Here is an 18,821-nt window from a genome sequence, read left to right on the forward strand (position 1 = left end):
TCTCTCTCTCTCTCTCTCCCTTTCACATTGGCTATAGAGGCTCGCCCGTCCTCACTCGCTGGGCTGGGTGTGTGTTGGACGGACTGCTGAGACAATCAGAGGGAGCTGCGAGAGCAAGCGATGAAGAGGAGGATGACAATGAGGAGCGTCTGATCAGGAATAAAAACTCCTGCCTGGAAGAACAAGGACTCTCTCTTCTGGTGTTTGAGAGTCCGGACCGGTGTGTGTCCTTGAAGACAAGTCTGACAGATTCAAAAATTCAGGTTGTGGTTTTTTGGGGGTTTTTTTGAGAAGAGAAATGTCCGTCTTTAAAGACGCTTGTTTCCTGAAAGCTGCACATGCAGGAGAAGAACAGTTTCTGTCTTCCTTCTCTGTGCGGAGGCTGAAGCAGCAGAGCAGATGGTGAGCAGCTGCTTTGTTTGTGTAGATAATGTATGTACAGTAGCGTGCAGGCGCCTTTAACAGGGAGAAGCAGTGTGTGCTTTAATCTGTGTGTGCGTACATACTATAAAAGTCAGACGCCCTGGTTCACTTTGTGTTACTTTAGTGGACTCTGCTTGGCCTGTTTTATGTTAAACTCTTAATGCTGCAGCATACTAGACCTGCAACTGATAGAGATTTTCATTACTGACTGATCTTGATTGTCCCACTGATTAATCAGTCACTGCTTTCGTTAATAAAATGTCCGAAAATCGTGACAAATGTGTATTCATGTGTCCCATAGCCCAAAATGACATCCTGAAATATCAAGTTTTGTCAAAACTTCTATAAATGGACTAATTGTTGCGGAAGTGAAGCATATAATGAGAATTTATACAAGTGCTTTTCTCCAAAACTTAGATTCAACAGTTTGTGTCTTTCCAACATGACAATACACACAAAACAGTTTAGTGTGGGAGAGCATGACTGGTCTGTATGAGTCATGACCTCAACCCCGTCCAAAGTCTTCAAAATGAACTGACATGCTGACTGTGTAAACCAGTATCATGGCAAAGCGTGAAATAGCAACGCTTTGCGGTATCTAGGCGTGAAAGTTACACGTTTTCCTGTAATGGATGAAGATGAAACCTAGTGTGTGCTTTGAGCCATGTGATTTACGTGATAATGAAACTTTTAGGAACAACACGAGGTTGGGGTTAGGGAACAATAAAAACATGGTTGGGATTTGCAAACAAAAACAACATTGTCACTTTCTGGATTCAAACCTAATCATCCCTCATGGCAGTCTGTGACTGATTCCACCTCACCGTCCTTCCTGCCACCAAAAACACATCCTTCATTGCCTCTGTTGCGGTACCTTGGTCACATGGTCTCACGGCACAAGACATTTACATGCGTGTAAGTTTCACGCATAGACATCGCCAAAAATGTGTCTATTTCACGCTTTTCTGTCGTGGATCGGCGTGTCTATTTCACCCTTTGCTGTGATACCGGGTTGGACTGCGAGCTACACCTCAACACCCATTATGACATCATTAATGCTTAACGACCTGAATCATGGAGGGACATCACTTCTCATCGTTTTAGAAACACATGTACAGCTGGAATCTTTGGGAGTCTTCAGTCCATGTAACGTTTCTGTGTGTGCTTTTAATAGTCTGAAAGCATGTGGGAGTGAAGCTGCGTGTGCGCTTTTGGCTTGCAGTGTTTGCTGTTGTTTGACTGCTCATCTCTGGTGCAGTGCACTTGTGCTCGTGGCCATTTGGACCGAACGCTCCTCGGCTGCTACTTTCTCAGGCTGTTTGGAGGAATAGTGGAGCCGTGGGGTTGGGGGGTGGTGGTGGTGGTGGTGGTCTGTCAGAGGCCATTAAGCAGCTCGCGGGATGCCATGTTACAGCCCAGAAAACCAGCGCGATGCATTGCAGATGAGGCGGGGGGAACATCACATGGCAGGACTTCCAATTTCAAAATACAAATAATGAAGTTTTAAAATTGAGATAATAATCTTCAACTTTAACACGTTTAAAAAAAAAAATCTGTTTCTTTCTGCAACACAAATTCAACCTAACAACAGATACCAGGGATAAAAAAAAAGTGAACTTTTCCTGCACAGACAATAAAATGCTACAAAATCAGCTGCAGCACTAATAATATTTTTCAGTGGTTTCTGGGGAAATGATGTGAAGCCTGAAGGTCGGATTTAATGACTGCTGCCATCCTCGGCAGTTATTGGAGGTAGAAAACATTAATTTGATCAAATAAAAAGGTGGAGGTCAGGGAGGAGAAGCAAAACCATGACAATCACACAAACATCCATCAAGACAAAGAGTCACAGTGGAAGAAAACAGCAACGCTTTGTGGTGAATAAATCTGGTTAATTGTTGGCTTTGTAATTTTTGAAAAAATTGGTCAAAATTGGTTCCTTTTCATTTCAAGTCAACAACAGTTTTCTGGCCATTTCTGCTTTTCTCTGCGGTTTCATTGCTGAAGTACCTGAACCAGCATCCTGTACTTTGTTCCTGTAAATCAAGCACTGAAGCCAAAGTTTGGGTTCAGGTTTACTAGTTGGGTTCGGACGGGACGTCAGATGTGGCTACAGGAAAGGTTCAGGTCTCAGTTTTAGGTCCAATTCTGGCAAATAATGATGATGTTGACGCCATTATTCTTCCCTACCCTGACTCACCAGAATATCTCTGGCTATGCTGACTAAACTAATGGATAAATATAATCAATTTTTATAACAGAAAAATGAGCGTGAGCACCAAAACGTACAAACAAAGGAGCATCAGATATAAAAACTCAAACTGTATCAACAGGAAATCACACATGCTGAAGCAGATAAGTTAATTTACCAGACAAACGTGTGGTTAAACAGCTCATTACCAAAACACACAAATAGTTGGAGGCACAAAACTATGATGGTGTTAGAGGCAGGCGAAGGTGTTTCTCCGCCACCAGTTGTTCCTGCATCATCTGGACTCCTGAACGGAGAAATTTAATCCACAGTTTTAATCTGTGACCTGTTGATGCTGAGCGGGCGGGGTCTAATCTGCTTGATGGTGCATTTGAAAAGTGGCCTTGATGGCTGTTTGATTTTATCGGTGATTAGAATCCATCCTGGCAGACGCTGGCGTGTCTGCACAAAGTATGACAGCAGATTCATCCAGAAAATGTTGAGATGTTTCACTTGATGAGTGAAAACTGTGATCTGTATGTGGATATCAGGATAATATCAGGATTCATATCTTTAGTTTTGTTGTATTACTTCAGAAGTTAAAAGATGACAGTGAATCATCCAGTCTGTCTTCAGTCTGATGCATAGTTTCACCTGTTGGGTCTAATTTTTCATCGTCTTGCTCTGACATTAGATGACAGTTGGCTTTTCTGTATGTGATGATTGTAATGTTAGACTGCATGCAGCCAGCAGTGGACAGAAAAAACACTTAGCTTGTTTATCTTCCTTTTTAGGAAGTCTATAGTAGAAGAACAGCCACTAAAAAACATTTATCGAATGCATTTAGAAGATTTTCCAGTTCAGTTTGTGTTTGTCATCAGTTGCACTAAAGGTGTGTTTTGAATTGTCCAATCAGGGTCAGTAGACCTGGTGACTTTGGTAAATGATAAGTTAACTGAGCCAATAACAAAGAGCTGTTCTACGTGGTCTGAACAACGTATCAACAAAACACAAACCAGCCGTCTCCAGTGATGGAAAGCAACACCAACAATACCAGCCATTGTTGTGTTTTCAGGTTACAGAGGTTAAAATAATCGACATCCTGTTCCTCCCATGTTGGACTGCCCGCTGGCTAACATGCTAACTACACTACACATCCGTTGCAACACAACACATACAAGTCTTTGACATGATGGTAACACTGACATTTCTTCACATTCTGTGGATAATCTTCGTTAACTCATTAATCCTTAAATATTGTAGAAGTGAATTACAATCCATCCATAGGTGCTGAACTCAGGCTATGTCAGGCATCGCATTGGCACCAGCATCAAAAGTCACCCCAGATAAAAGCATTATCTACATAAAAGATAAAACAAATAAAGTACAAAAGATTTTTCTGTGTCTTAAAGATAAATCTGCTGCGCGGAGGTTGACTCTAGGAGGACCTGACATGCTCGACCCTCCGCCCGGCCGCCTCGGCGTGCTCTCAGTACTGTCATTAAAAATTTGTAAGTGCAAACACAGAGACAGCGAGTAGATGTGAGGGGAGGGCACGCTTCAGGAGACGAATCAATGAGGAGAGGACCGGTGGACGGATGAAGAACGGCCAGGAGCGCCGTCGTCTCCTGATAAACGGGAGATGACACAGCGGCCCCGAGTTTGTTCTCCGGCTCGGAGCTCACAGGTGTACACGTGTCTGAACGCTGTGGTTTGTGGAGAGCGCTGACGAGGCACAACATCACTCCCAAAGTCGACGATGACGACTCTGTCGAGGACTTTGTGGATTTATGCAGCGTCATCATCATCTTTTTTTTTCTTCTAAATCCTTCCTCCTGTTTCCACGTAATGTGATTCAGTCTCTTTCGATCTTTACAGCCGTCACACAGCGTGAAAGGTCAGAGGTCATCGTCTCCATTGGATATTCTGGGCCCGATGAAGGCCGCGCTCATCCTCTTATACGTGTAGGCTGCTGTGGGAGATCTAATGACTCTGACAGGGGCGACTAAATCTGCCGTTAGAGAAGTCTTTGTTTCTTTCACAGCATGTTAGCGTAAAGCTGCACCAACAGTGGACCTGAGAGCAGTCAAAATGTTCCCATAATAACATTTAAGGGCTTGAAATGAACTTAGTGTGAATATTTCCTGATGTGACACCTGTATGATTAAGTTCTGGCCAAGTTCAGGCAGCAGAAGTTTGTTCTAGATGGAACAGGAAACTTTAAGTTTTACTGAACTTGTAGGTCGTTTTTCTACGTGTTCAATGATTAAAAGCAAACATTGCAGGACTGAAGCGCCGATTTGATTATTATCAGGTCACAAGATAAAGAGGCATCGAGGATTAATCCGGGCCAAATTCAGACGGAAAGTGAAAACTGTTTTTAGACGTCCAGGATTTACATACGACCATCGTTTAATCCAGAACAGACAGATTGCACACAAACCAGTCACACACAAACACACACTGTTTACACAGAGCATCACATGCATCCATAAAACAGGAATACAGCCAGTGGGACGACACCTTCAAATCACAAAAACAATGCTAGTATGGGAATTGTACTGCAAAATGTTATGCTTTTGTAGTAATATAATAGGTTCACTCTGGCTCTGCTTCCATTTGACAGTTTTCGCAGAGGACAGTCTGAACCTACAGACACCCTGAGCATCAGCACTTTCTGTACCTTATCCTCTCTTCATATATTCATTTCAGTTTCTTTCAGGTGAAAAATCACTTGATTTAAACCAAGACATGGTTTCAAAACACTTCACAATCACAAAATAACCACAGCAACATTAAAGGCGTCAATAATCGTTTAAAAAGTGGCAACCTGGGCCGACAGCAGCGAGACTGAGGGATGGTTCATGGTACCCGAGCAGCTCCAACTATTAAGCTTTATCAAAAAGGAACATTTTGAGTCTGACCTAACAGCTAGAGAGGGTTTCTGACCCTGAACACAAACTGGGAGCCTGAAAACTGAAGCTCCGCCTCCATTTTACTTTTGGAAACTCTGGGAACCAAAAGTAGACCAGCGTACTGAGAGAGAAGATCTGGTTCTATAAGATCTGTCAGGGTGATGTGGTTCTATTAGATCTGTCAGGATGATGTGGTTCTATAAGATCTGTCAGGGTGATGTGGTTCTATTAGATCTGTCAGGGTGATGTGGTTCTATTAGATCTGTCAGGGTGATGTGGTTCTATTAGATCTGTCAGGATGATGTGGTTCTACTAGATCTGTCAGGATGATGTGGTTCTACTAGATCTGTCAGGGTGATGTGGTTCTATTAGATCTGTCAGGGTGATGTGGTTCTATAAGATCTGTCAGGGTGATGTGGTTCTATTAGATCTGTCAGGGTGATGTGGTTCTATTAGATCTGTCAGGGTGATGTGGTTCTATAAGATCTGTCAGGGTGATGTGGTTCTATTAGATCTGTCAGGGTGATGTGGTTCTATAGGATCTGTCAGGGTGATGTGGTTCTATTAGATCTGTCAGGGTGATGTGGTTCTATTAGATCTGTCAGGTTGATGTGGTTCTATTAGATCTGTCAGGGTGATGTGGTTCTATTAGATCTGTCAGGGTGATGTGGTTCTATTAGATCTGTCAGGATGATGTGGTTCTACTAGATCTGTCAGGATGATGTGGTTCTACTAGATCTGTCAGGATGATGTGGTTCTATAAGATCTCTGAGATAAAATAGAGCCTGGTCATGGAGAGTTGTATAAGTCAGTAGGAGAATTTTAAATTCTATTCTTGATTTAACAGGAAGTCGATGAAGAGAAGCTGAAACAGGAGAAATATGGTCTCTAAATCCCGTCTGTACTCTTGCTGCAGCATTTGGGATCAACTTCAAGTTTTTAATGAGTAATTTAGATGTCCTGACAGCAATGAATTACAATAATCTAGTCTGGTTGTCACAAATGCATGAATCAAGTTATCTGCATCAAACCAAGACAAGATGTTCCTGGTTTTATTAATATTTCATAGATGGAAGAAAGCCTTCCTGGAGACTTGCAATGCTTGTCAATATTGTCTCAGCACAAAAGCTCTGACTTTGCACTTGTAATTTTTGGTCTCTTGACATTGCAAAGTGACGTCAAACCTTGAGTCATACTGCGTGTCCCATTATCTCCCTCCTCTACCTGCATTGTAATTGCTCCCATTTTGAAATGTCACTCGTGGCTGGAAGGCACCTCCACACACAGTCCGCAGCCGAGCGACGGGCATCTTTGTGCCGACTTAAAAAGAAAGATCCGCGACAAAAGAAAGACCTCGAGGCAACGAACTCTTTACAGCAGCTGGAGATGGATGCAGTGACGGCATTTCATCTTTTATTTCTCTGCAGCTTTATCTCTCTTGCTCACTTCCCTCTGCATATCTGAGAGCCAAAAACTACCAAGAGAAGGACTCATCAAAACATGGAAACAGTTTCCTTAAACGTGTGTGTGAAACAATGCAGGCAGAGTACTGTATCTGCAGCGTTCAGGACTTCAGTGGGCCTTAAGAAGACAGAATCTGGCAGCGACTTCCCTCCGACGTCGCTGCATGAAAACACGGAGGATGATTCCACTTCATCATGAAACGCTTTGTTTTTACTCCCTGAGCAAAGATTCTGTACACGGGACACTTAATCTCACACACGGAGTTAAACTCTTTGTGGTGACTGAGAGATTTAAAAAAAAAAAAAAAAAAAAAAAATCATCAGTGCACATCCTGGACCTGAAATACGCAGCTCACTACAGAAGATGAATGGAAGTAATGTGGAGCTGGAAGAGAGCAAATCTGAACAAGGCTCACGAGGATTACTAAGATTACCCTTCACAGAAGAAGTGGGATGAGCGTTTTTTTTACAATCCATTCAAGCCTTTGATGCACACTGGAATATATATTTCTAAACTTTAAAGTCTGTAGAGATAATAAGAGAAAGTCATAAAAATCCAATCTAGAAGCTTAAAATGTTGCTTTAATTTAGATGCCTGGTCAGTGTTTGTAAAAATAAATCAATATCTACAGTTTTTTAACTCTCAAAATAAATCCACTGATGATGATGATTATGGAAACATTTGGAGCTACGGTATTTGCGATGCAAATGGTTTTTTGGTTGTTAAAATCCAATGCTCCTAAAAAGAAACTGTCAAGGTTGATTTACAATGAGGAAAAATACCTGGTTCACTTTCAAAACTTTATATTCCTCTAAGTAACATTTCCCTCTCTGTCCCTGTTTACTGTATCTCAGCACATTCTCCAGAGCTGGATGTTAAAGTGACGCAGAAAGAGGAAGAACAGCCGGATGTCAGTGTGACGTTGAAGAAGAGTTGATGAGGCAGACATGAAGAACCGAGACCAGCATGGACCGAGTCATCCGGAGAGTCTGGGTGAGTCTTCGTCTTTCGCACTGCAGGACTTCAACTCCTGCTTTTATTCCCGCTGACAGTTGGAATATGTTACCCATCTCTGAGAGACAGACTCGGATTAACAGTTCAGACCTTTTCACCTGTGATCCACAAATAATGTTGGTTTGTAACCTGTAGAAATGTAGAAAGTTTTCATTTTGGTTTCCTTTATCGTTTTTCTACTTTGTTGCTCTTTCTCTCAAAGTTCACTGACATTTGGAGGAAAATATTCAAATCGGACAATTTTGTTTTTGGGAGAAATTCGAGCCAGAAATTTGCCTGTTCAAAAGGGACATAAAAAAAAAAAAAAAACAGCGGACTGGGGCGGCTTTTGTTTGTTCTGAGTTTTGCTACTAGGTTTGATAAAAAGCCAAATTCAAGCAAATAAAATAAATTCACAGCCTCAAATGAGCACAACAGTAAAATGAACTTTGGTTCATATATAATGGAAGTTATTTGAGAATAAATGTTTTTTGAAGTTTAACTCTTGCAGTTGTGTGTGTTTCCCGTGTCTTCCAGTCTGCGTGGTTCTGTCCAGTCTGGTGGTTCTTCTGGGTCTCCTGCAGTCAGTCAGTGGTTGTCCTGATGTCTGCAGTTGCTACGGTAACACCACCGACTGCTCAGCGGCCGGCCTCCTCTCTCTGACGCCCGTCGTCGGGATGCTGAGCCGGGACTCGCTGACCCTCCGCCTGCCCCAGAACAACCTCTCCTCCCTGGGCCAGGCTGAGCTGTCCAACCTCAGCAGCCTGGAGCTCCTGGATCTTTCCCAGAACCACTTTACAGTCCTGCAGCCCGGATCGTTCTCGGGTCTCAGCAGCCTGCGTTGGTTGAATCTCTCCACTAACTACCTTGGCGTTCGTCTGGCAACCTCTGAGCTCGACAGCAGCACGCCGATTGCTCAAGGCCTGAATGGAAGTCAGGGGCGCGTCGGCTTGAGCAGGGAGGTTTTCAGGGGGCTGTGGCACCTCCAGGGGCTGGACCTGTCCTCCAACGACCTCCTGTGGCTACCGAGCGGCCTGCTGGACGGGCTTCACAGACTCGCCTGGTTGTCCCTGGCCAGCAACCGGCTGGTGGGCCTAGACAGGGTCACGTTTGAGCCCCTGGTGGCGCTGCAGCAGCTCCAGCTGGTGGGGAACCCTTGGGAGTGCGACTGCAAGCTGAGGGACTTCAAGCACTGGATGGAGTGGATGATTTACAGGGGTGAGCAGGGCTGTTAGCGGGCCTCTCCAAAGCCCAATTTCTCTGAAGTAGATAGCTTAGCAGTCGGCTTACGCTGCTTTAAGATGGTAAATCCGGAGTCTGTACTTCAGAAGCTGTATAATGGCAACAATGACCTGCGCTCTGCAGGCTGGATGTATGCTGAGCACAGACATCTGAGAATATAATGACCTTCATCTCTCTCAATCCTCCCTGTCTCCCCTGATTTCTCTCACCCCCTCTCCTCCACGTAATCTTCTCCCTCCCTGTTCTTCCCCTGACTTTTTTTTGTTCCCCCTCTCCATCTTTTTTTTTTTTAGATGGGCAGGTAGATGCATTGCAGTGCAATCTCCCGGGGGATTTGAAGGGCAGGGACATCCGCAGCGTGCCGGTAGAGATGTTCAGCTACTGCCTGCAGAGTCCGACCAAGGAGGGCACGTCGGGTTACGCCACCCGGCCTCCCTGCCCGCCGGGCCGGATCAGCGGCACCGAGGAATGCGTGCGTCAGCGCTACAAGCCCGTCAGCGTCCGCCGGGCTCACGGCACGCAGATAGTGGCGGGCGTGGTGTGCGGCACGGTGTGCGTCATGATGGTGGTCGCGGCGACTTACGGCTGCGTGTACGCCTCGCTGATGGCGCGCTACCAGAGAGAGATGAAGAGCCGCGGGCAGCCCCTGATGGCCGACTCCGGAGCCGACATAGACCTCGAGGACGGGCAGACGTCGTCCCCGACCTCACCGGAGGAGACGCCGCCGAAGGACGCGTGCGGCTTCGTGCACGGTTATCGAATCAGCAGCTTCTGATGTACCCATCATTGACGACAGACATCAGCAGAGAGGAACCCTGCAGCTCTGCCATTGTGATCAAAGTCTCCGGGGGGGGGGGGGCTGTACGGCTAATGGAGCAGACAAGATTCAGTGAAGCTGGAATGCTGCAGCACTTCTTTTAATGTATGGATGCTCTGTGAATTGTTCGTCCCTGCGCTGCATCTCTCAGCCAGCTTTTAAACTCTGAGACGGCTGTATGGCACTTCTGCACCTTGACTTCCTCTTAAACCTGTATTTATGTTTCTCCCTCAGAGATATGAATATACCTTTTCATCATACTGTCTGTCTTTGTATCTGAGCCCAACAAGCACAAGATCCAAAAATCCTAAAACACAGAATCTGTGATATTTCCATTGCTGCTTGTTGCACAAAATTATTTCCCTCTAAACGAGTTGTGTATTTTATCCGTCTTTGCAAAAATAATATTTTGTACCTGTTTGGTGGACATCCTGTTGAATTCCCCTCTTCTCACTTTAAATCGTATCAGAGAGGAAATGTTGTTTTAAACTTCATCACCGAGGCTGACTGCATTTGAATAATAAAGCTGCAGTGCCACCTAGAGGGAAAACTTTGAGCTACAACTGCTTTTAATCCAGCACAAACAAACTAAAGCTCAACAAAGTCATGACATCAATCTTTCCCAAAACTTCAAAGAATAAGACTTAAAATGTGCCCATAAATGTTGTAACTTCCAAATGTGTGTTTGATTCTATTTTTCTGTTATGAGCACATTAATCATCGTCTCCTCAAGTCAACTCAAGGACTGTTAATCAATTACTGAAGACAATAAAGTCTATATTTATCTAAACTGGACTTTTCTTTTGTAAATCACATCGAGATGTGACGGCCACACGATGACAGATTCGACCTTTGACCCCAGACAGAATCCAAACCCGATGATCCAACAACAGTAAAAAGAACAACAACACATTCATCAATCTCTTAAATTAGCAAATAAGAGCACTGCTACGTCTGATGTGTGTCAGGAAGTTAGAATCACTTCCAAAAATACCCGACTCATGTTTTCTAACAGTATAGATTACATCCATCCATTATTATTATTATACTATATTATATTCGTATTATATTTATTGCCGCTTTATCCTGAACAGGGTTGCCAGTCCATCACAGCACCGTCACACAGAGACAAAAACTCTCTCACACTTACAGGCAATTTAAAACCACCACTTAATCTAACATGCATGTGTTTCTGGATGGAGAACCAGAGAGAAGTCACACAGAAAGGTCGCCGCCCCGACCGAGGTTCGAAACCATCACCGTCATGCTGTGAACCACTGCACCACCACGCTGCCTCGCAGGTTTGTTAACTGTTGGGTTCATGAATGTGTGAAAAGTCATCATCTACTGAAGGTCACCAACATCTTTAAGGCAAGAAACACACAGAAGTGACTTCAACTACGTCTGGCTTCACAATTTCTAAAATGTGAAAACTTACCTCTGCTTCTGATTTTCATTTAAGCTGGTGTCTGTTTGCCTCCATGAACCAAACAACCCTTCCCTCTGTGGCCTCCATGAACCTCAGCGAGGCTAAAAAACACACTGGAGTTCACATGTATATTTGTTGCGCTAAATAAAGCTGATTCTGACTGTCGCCATGACAGTAAACGATGCTTCAAATATGGATGTTGCTGCAAAGAAACTGCAAATTCTAAAAACACACATCTTCAACCCAACGTCATGAAATAAATTCAGTCACCACAGCTTCATGATGGACATCCAGGTTGGTTGTAAGGAATTTACTGTCAGGTGCTCTGAGTTAGTGTCACCAGTTCAGTATCAGACCAAATGTGGAGAATCATTTAAATCTCCCTCGATGTTATGACGTCCGGCGAAAATCGCATCAATTCATCCCAGCCATCATCCATCAGTGATGTCATCAACCAGCAGTGATGTCATCATCCATCAGTGATGTCATCGTTGGTTTGTGAACATTATGAATCCTCCAGTTCAGATTCTGTCCGTCACCATCTTGCTAGTTCGGAGCGGTGTGGAGCAGGAAGTGACCATATTTGGACGAGCTGGGGGAGGAGCCAGCGGTGGATCTGACCGATCTGATCGGAAACCTGACGATACTACGTCCCACCCACCGATAGCTGTCACCTGACTGCACCACAGGCCTGTCAATCAAACAGACACGCCCCCAAAAACAGGTCTTCTTGAATCTTCTTTTCTAATGAATGAGGGATTATTTTCAGATGGACCTCCAGAAAACTAAGAAGAAGGAGTGACTTTAGCTAACAACACCGAGAGAACTGATGGACACATTTTATTCACTTTGGATTTGATGAGAGAAGTTGAATGGGAGTCTATGGAGCCGGAGGCTTTTTGGAGCCGACCTCTAGTGGCACTCGCTGGGATTGCAGCTGAAGACACTTCTGGATCAGAACCATTTTACAGACCTGAAGCTACGAACACTTTTATATTCAGTCTTTGATTCATCCCTCCGATTAAATAAACATTCGTGTGAAACATCATGTTCGAGACGTCCTGTAGATGAGCTGGACATCACAGCTGTTCCAACCTTAGAAGCTAAAGATTTGAAACTCACCTCCAGCCATGGCCATCTTTCCTTCAGATGAAACCGTCACCGACGTCGTCGCGATGACATACTTCACTCCTGCTGAGAAAATTCAGCTCAGCATCAACTTAAGATGACATCGTGGGAAGATGTTTCATGATCATGTTAATAAGCTACGAGGGTTGAAGAGACGCAAACGGACCTTTGTCATTGATTGCGTAGTAGAAGAATCTGCCGGGAGTGTTTTCCACGGCCAGCCGGTACCACAGAGGGAAGTGATCGATGGTGAACAGGTTGTCTTTATCAGAGGAAGTCAGGAACCTCCTGGAAAGTTGGAAATTCAACTTCAGACAACACGGTACTTTCAGATCTACGGCCAGGGAGGCTCGTCTTCACACATCTTCAGAATAATGTGGTGTTGAACCCGTCATGCTCTCTGTTCATAATAAAGATGCTTTATTTAATCATTTTTCTCTGTCAAAACCAGGAGAACATCAGGTCAATGTTATTAAGGTGGTGATACATATTTATTAATATAATCATTCCTGACCAAATGAAGAAAAGTACAGGTTAATGAGATCAGCGATAAAACTTACAGGCACAACGGGTTTTTTTTAATGTTTAAATATGGTCACACATCAACTAAACGACCTATAAATGTCTATTCAGTATGCTCTAAAAATTAAAATGCAAAGCAACTCTGATCTGAATTAGAAATATGGCTGAAGATATTATAGCTGTATACCAAAGTACGGTTTAAGATTTTAATTTAGCTGCATGACGAGTCAGATGTTAAACAGATTGTTTTTTTGTACTTTGCCACTCGGGTCTCCACTCCTGCATATCTCATGATCCTCATCAGGCCGGCACGAGTACCAAGGAAGGCTGTCTCCATCCCGGGCTCCACCCTGCACACACACACACACACACACACACACACACACACACACACACACACACACACACACACACACACACACACACACACACACACACACACACACACACACACACACACACACACACACACACACACACACACACACTGTGTGAAGGCTGTTCATCAGGAGTAAAAACCTGTAGGTTGACGGCTCAGAGCAACGCAGGTTAAAAGAAAAGTTTTTGCCAAATTATCATCTCAAATTCAAATTAATTTCCACCTTCTTCATTTCAGTGAAACCTTCCAGACAGTTGTGGTTTTATTCATCCACGTTTTGAGACTTTCCCTAAAAGATTCCTTCCTTTACTTCCAGTTAAAGGTGAATTCATTATTTCAAATATACAGGTGTGGAGTACATCCCAGAATAATCTGAAGGGATGTTTTTGGGGTGAAGCGACCCTTTAAATGATTCAACCGTGTGTTTCTGTCATGTCTCCGGTCTCACCTGTCATTGAGCATCAGGGCGCTCCAGTAGGCCTCCATCGGAGCCGTTACCACGGCGTCGAACAGCGTCTGCTGCAGCAACAACTCGTCACCTAGGCAACGGACAAGTTCAGTCAAAAATAATGGTCAAAATTTGTTTTCTCACTCTGAAATCTCCAGCTAAATGTATTAAAGTACCTAAAATGAAAAATAACTACGACCATATTTGACAGGTTTATTATTATTATTATTATTTTTTGAAGTTATTGGTCAGAAACCTACACTCGAGGTCAGGCTCCTTCCCCAGCAGGTAGCGGATGGCAGCCTGAATCTGGGAGTACTTTCGATGAGCAGGGTCGATGTCCGTCTCACAGTAGGTCCTGAGGAAAAGTCATTTATTAATCCAACATTAACAGCTTTAAAACAATTTGTCTGCATCCTGCTGGACTTGTTTCCAGGAGATTCTAGATACAGAATTAAAGGAGAAAGTCACTTTTTTGATCATTTTGAATCAATTATCAGAGAAAATGACCTCACTTTAAAAAAAAAAAAAATCGACTATCTTAAACATCACTTCCCGTTTCATAGAGATGTGTTTTGGGATTTAAGACGTACCACTCGGAGGCGATGCTGAGATCCGGGGAGGTCAGGTCGTGCAGCCCTGTGAAGGAGGACACACACTTTATTCACTTTGAAAGAAAACACAGAAATTTACTTTATTTCACGTCAGTTTAAAAAGATGTTGTGTTGCAACAGAAACATTTGTATGAGGTTGTATTTTCTATACATGAACAAAAACCTGGAGTTGTTTATTCATCTACATTAAATTGTGCTTTTCTAAACCAAACAGCATCTGACAGCAATTCATTTGAGGTTTGAGCAGCAGAGGCTTATGGGTAATCACACCTTCTTCCACGGATACGTTTCCCGTAAACATCAGCCTCCCGTGACCCTTCGTCAGCACCATGCCGAAGCTGCAGAGACAAACAGGAAGACACTGACTTCACTTCTGTCCTGCACTCTGCTGCCCTCTAGAGTTCAGGTCAGATATGACTGAAGGTCAACAAAGTAAAGGAGAAAGATGTGGTTTGGATTTCTTTAAGTACATAACATCCTGTAAACAAACATTAATGGTCCCTTAGGCGTCGAACCATATTTTATTTGTTTGGATGTTTTAAGGGTTCAAAACCTGGAGTGGCAGAACTCTTGTTTTTTCCAGAGTTTATTATTATTATTAATATTATTATTATTATTACTGGTTTGAACTCTAATAATGATGATTGAATAAAAAAAAACAAAAAAAAAACACGTTTTCAAGATAAAAAACTGCCGATTTACCTGAAAGGCGTCTCATCGATGTTGGTGTAGAAATAGTCGTTGACGAGGTACAGAGGCCGTTTCTGTTGGACGAGGAGAGAAACGTCTTATCGTCAGTGATGCTGTGATTCATGCTCACCAGTCTTCAGCATTTCAGTTACACATCAACATTTTTGTCCAGTCAGCAAAGAAACACATCTGACTGGTGGTGTCTCAGTGACAGACTTGGATGTTTCATAATGACACCCAATGAGGCGGATCTGTCTCCTATTTTAAACTCCAGGACGGACGTGTCCTCTACTAAAGTGAAACTGTTGGTGAACTGACTGACTCCTCACCCCTTTGTCCACGGATGCTCTGAAGCTCAGGCTGATGCTGCCCGTCTGTCCTTTCACCATCGCTGTCCTCAGCTGGAAGCACAAGAACAAGTTCCATTCAAGCTTTAAGATACTTTTTTGGACATTTCCATCTAAAAAAACCAAATCTTCCCACCCGCAGGGCCAAAATGAACGAGTCAGTAAACATTGATGTTGCTGCTCTAAAAATGCTCAACTGATGCAACAGAAATGAAACACAAGAGAGTTAAAGAACCAGGTGGCCTCCTCATCTGAGCCCTTTGAAGAGCTATTTGTGACCTCCTGCAAACAGCAGCAGGTCACGATAAATAAAGAACTACAGCCTGGTTCCTGTACCAGGAAAGTGAAAGTGTTCATTTACCGTCAAATTAAAATCATATTACTGTATAAGAAATGTTGCAAACATCCACAGGCTTTAGAAAAAATGTAAACCCTCATAATTCTGTTGTGAAATAATATTTCTGTGTTCACCATCTCGTCCGTGTCCTCCCACTCCACCTCAGACAGATCCACACTGTTGTAGTTCGGCTTTGGCTTCAGTGTCTTTCCATCTTTGTACTGTAAGACAGAGGAGGTGCTGTTACTGAGTGTGTGTTTGTGTGTGTGTAGTAGAATACTGTACAAGTCTCCTTATTACCATTTCCTCTTAATGTACCCTTCATGACATCTGCTAGACTGTGAAACTTCAAATATAGATCCAGTAAATCAGAGCTGCTGCCGCAGGGCTCTTGAGCTAAATTTGTCTTTTAAATCTGCCGTCCAGAAACAGAAGTCACCAGCAGCGTGAACTTTCAGTTGTAATCCAAAAAATTATAATTAACGATATAATTGTCTTTTTTCTATACGGTTTATAATACACGACATAATGAAGAAAGAAGAAGAGCCATTTATTGGATTCAAACATTAAAGGCTAAAAATAAATTTGATAATATATTTTAAAGTTTGTAGAAAAAAAAATCACAGGGACGATACGAGATGAATAACTTGGATATAAAAAGCCTATTACTGAAATATATAAAGAAACTGCTGACAACGAAATGTACTAATAATTCAAATCAATGATAATTGTTTAGTCATGTTTCACAGCAGAAGAAGGTTTATTTCGATAACGTCATTAAAAGTGCGTTAGTTAAACTTCAAATGGTGGAAAACATCCACATTTCTGTCAGCTGTTTATAAACCAACGAATGGAGATGAAGGATTAATAATTGTTTTTCAGGTTATGAAGTGATAATTGTGACAGGCTGCACTCACCAGAGGTCGGAGGTCAGGATGAGCCAGGATGTAACCGTTGTTGGTGATGAGGAAGGCGTATCCGTGAGCTCCCAGCTGAGGGGGAAGCAGGAAACAAGGAATTCAACATATTCAAGCTTTTATTGTGAAATCGGTTGTTTCAGTTTGTGTACTTAATATAAAAAAATGGAGCAGAAACACTGTCGATTTAAACATTTAAAAGAACAACTATATGTATATATATATATATATATATATATATATATACATATAGTTGTTTCTATATATAAACAGCCGGGAGCTCACCATGTATCTGGGCGCCAGCTTCATCACCTCCATCAGGGGGATGTCGGAGCCGACCACGCCCAGCAGGATGCCGTGGGACAGCTGGAGACACAAGTTCACGGGCAAAACGGCTTCTTATCATTTATTATCAAGCATTGTAATCCTACTTTATCATGTGGTGAAGTAGTTCTATTTCTTTAAGTTCTTCTTTTAGATTTTGTAAATATATATTTTCTTCTTCTAGGTCAGGGAGGACCAGCAAAGTAAGAATTTAATTGTGCCGCGTAATCGACTTTTATTATACTGTACATATGACAATAAAATTCTCTTTTTCTTTCTTTTTGTGTACTTATCTTTCCTACCTGTGTTGTTTAGATGCTGCAATGAATTTTATTTCCCACAACGGGATTAATAATAGTAATGATAATAATAATAATAATAATAATATCTTTTAAAGTGTGCTGCCACTGACCGTCTCCTTCTTCTTGCTGAAGACCGGCATGGCGACCGAGGTCATCAGCAGCAGACTCTGGGCCTTCGTAGTGAAGAGCTGACGGACAGAAGAACAGTGTTAGTATTTCTAAACCACAATAAACAATAAACAATTTAATAAACACATTCGATAAACAATCTCAATCTAAAAATGCTCCTTGATGGACAAAATAAAACCACTTTATATTTGTATGTATTCTAAAAGTGTTTTATAATATGTCCTGTTATATTTTTTCAGATTCAGGGTTTGATTTAACTATTTTTTTTAGATCACAGTTTCTCTTGGTGTTATTATTTTGTCTGTAATTAATTTGTAATGTTTTTATATGAAGATTATTCTTTGTTATCTACAGATTATAAATATTTTACCGTTTTTTTGGGAGACTGTGTGCACAATGTGCAGGTCTGAGGTTGAACTACAGGGGGCAGCGTAGGACTGTTGGCAGCTGTAGTACTACAGTCCCTACAATCTGGACCAGCGGTTCTCAATCTGAGGGTCAGGGCACTTCAGGAGGTCATTACGTCATGTCATGAAATAAATCCTTCAAAGTCATATTTTTCCATTACAAGTTAACTCTCGTGTTTATTTTTCTAAATTTTGAGGGAATAAATGAAATCTGTTTTCTCTTCCTATGAAGCCAATCAGTCGAACTTAAAGAAACTTCTGTGACTTTTAAAACATGCGGTGAGCAGCAGGAGGATGTTGTGATTTATGGATGCTGCTGAGGTCACAGGTGGAGATTTGTATTTCATAGTGTGAAACTTCTGCTTCAGTCAAAACAAGAACAAAAGAGAGTTTGATGATGTTGTGAAGCAGCGTGGGATCATGGGAGTTGTTGTCGTCATTATTAAACAAACAACTGCAGATGAAAATCAGCTCGGCGGTTAGCACTATATATATACAGTGGGTACGGAAAGTATTCAGACCCCTTTAAATTTTTCACTCTTTGTTTCATTGCAGCCATTTGCTAAAATCAAAAAAGTTCATTTTAGTTCTCATTAATGTACACTCAGCACCCCATCTTGACAGAAAAAAACAGAAATGTAGAAATTTGTGCACAAAACTTTTTTGATTTTAGCAAATGGCTGCAATGAAACAAAGAGTGACAAATGTAAAGGGGTCTGAATACTTTCCGTACCCACTGTATATATGCAGTTGTGTAATAGTGGATAGGGTACAGTGGATATGATGCTATTGCTAGGCGACCC

The 18,821-nt window shown here is 42.4% G+C and overlaps 3 protein-coding genes across 5 annotated transcripts in view; 2 read left to right on the forward strand and 1 right to left on the reverse strand.

Moving 5' to 3' along the window:
• The window catches only part of LOC138630290 (5-hydroxyisourate hydrolase-like), a 62,760-nt gene that overhangs the window by 43,165 nt on the left and 774 nt on the right, over nt 1–18,821 (forward strand). The gene's annotated exons all lie outside the window — the stretch shown is intronic.
• The window catches only part of LOC138630276 (voltage-dependent calcium channel subunit alpha-2/delta-4-like), a 69,501-nt gene that overhangs the window by 23,242 nt on the left and 27,438 nt on the right, over nt 1–18,821 (reverse strand). For both annotated transcript variants that reach the window (XM_069714508.1, XM_069714507.1), the window contains exons 15-27: nt 17,593–17,670; nt 17,142–17,222; nt 16,857–16,931; nt 16,074–16,160; nt 15,585–15,656; nt 15,268–15,329; nt 14,836–14,903; nt 14,545–14,590; nt 14,212–14,309; nt 13,952–14,042; nt 13,382–13,474; nt 12,769–12,890; nt 12,597–12,665 (exon numbers count right to left, since the gene is read on the reverse strand). In XM_069714508.1, the coding sequence (XP_069570609.1) occupies nt 12,597–12,665; nt 12,769–12,890; nt 13,382–13,474; nt 13,952–14,042; nt 14,212–14,309; nt 14,545–14,590; nt 14,836–14,903; nt 15,268–15,329; nt 15,585–15,656; nt 16,074–16,160; nt 16,857–16,931; nt 17,142–17,222; nt 17,593–17,670 (1,042 nt within the window). The remainder of the gene's footprint in view (nt 1–12,596; nt 12,666–12,768; nt 12,891–13,381; nt 13,475–13,951; nt 14,043–14,211; nt 14,310–14,544; nt 14,591–14,835; nt 14,904–15,267; nt 15,330–15,584; nt 15,657–16,073; nt 16,161–16,856; nt 16,932–17,141; nt 17,223–17,592; nt 17,671–18,821) is intronic.
• On the forward strand, nt 75–10,070 carry LOC138630281 (leucine-rich repeat and transmembrane domain-containing protein 2-like). Of its 2 annotated transcripts, none has more exons than XM_069714518.1 (4): nt 75–402; nt 7,848–7,986; nt 8,524–9,204; nt 9,522–10,070. In XM_069714518.1, the coding sequence occupies exons 2-4, from the start codon at nt 7,941–7,943 to the stop codon at nt 10,001–10,003; spliced, it is 1,209 nt and encodes a 402-aa protein (XP_069570619.1). In that variant the 5' UTR covers nt 75–402; nt 7,848–7,940; the 3' UTR covers nt 10,004–10,070. The 2 variants fall into 2 exon arrangements, with proteins under 2 accessions (XP_069570619.1, XP_069570620.1); XM_069714519.1 differs by lacking the exon at nt 75–402 and adding an exon at nt 7,355–7,440.

This window comes from Brachyistius frenatus, unplaced genomic scaffold (assembly GCF_029030835.1).
Source record: "Brachyistius frenatus isolate BFR_SWC_R1_liver_20210118 unplaced genomic scaffold, ASM2903083v1 Contig_131, whole genome shotgun sequence".
Classification (NCBI taxonomy): Eukaryota; Metazoa; Chordata; class Actinopteri; family Embiotocidae; genus Brachyistius; species Brachyistius frenatus.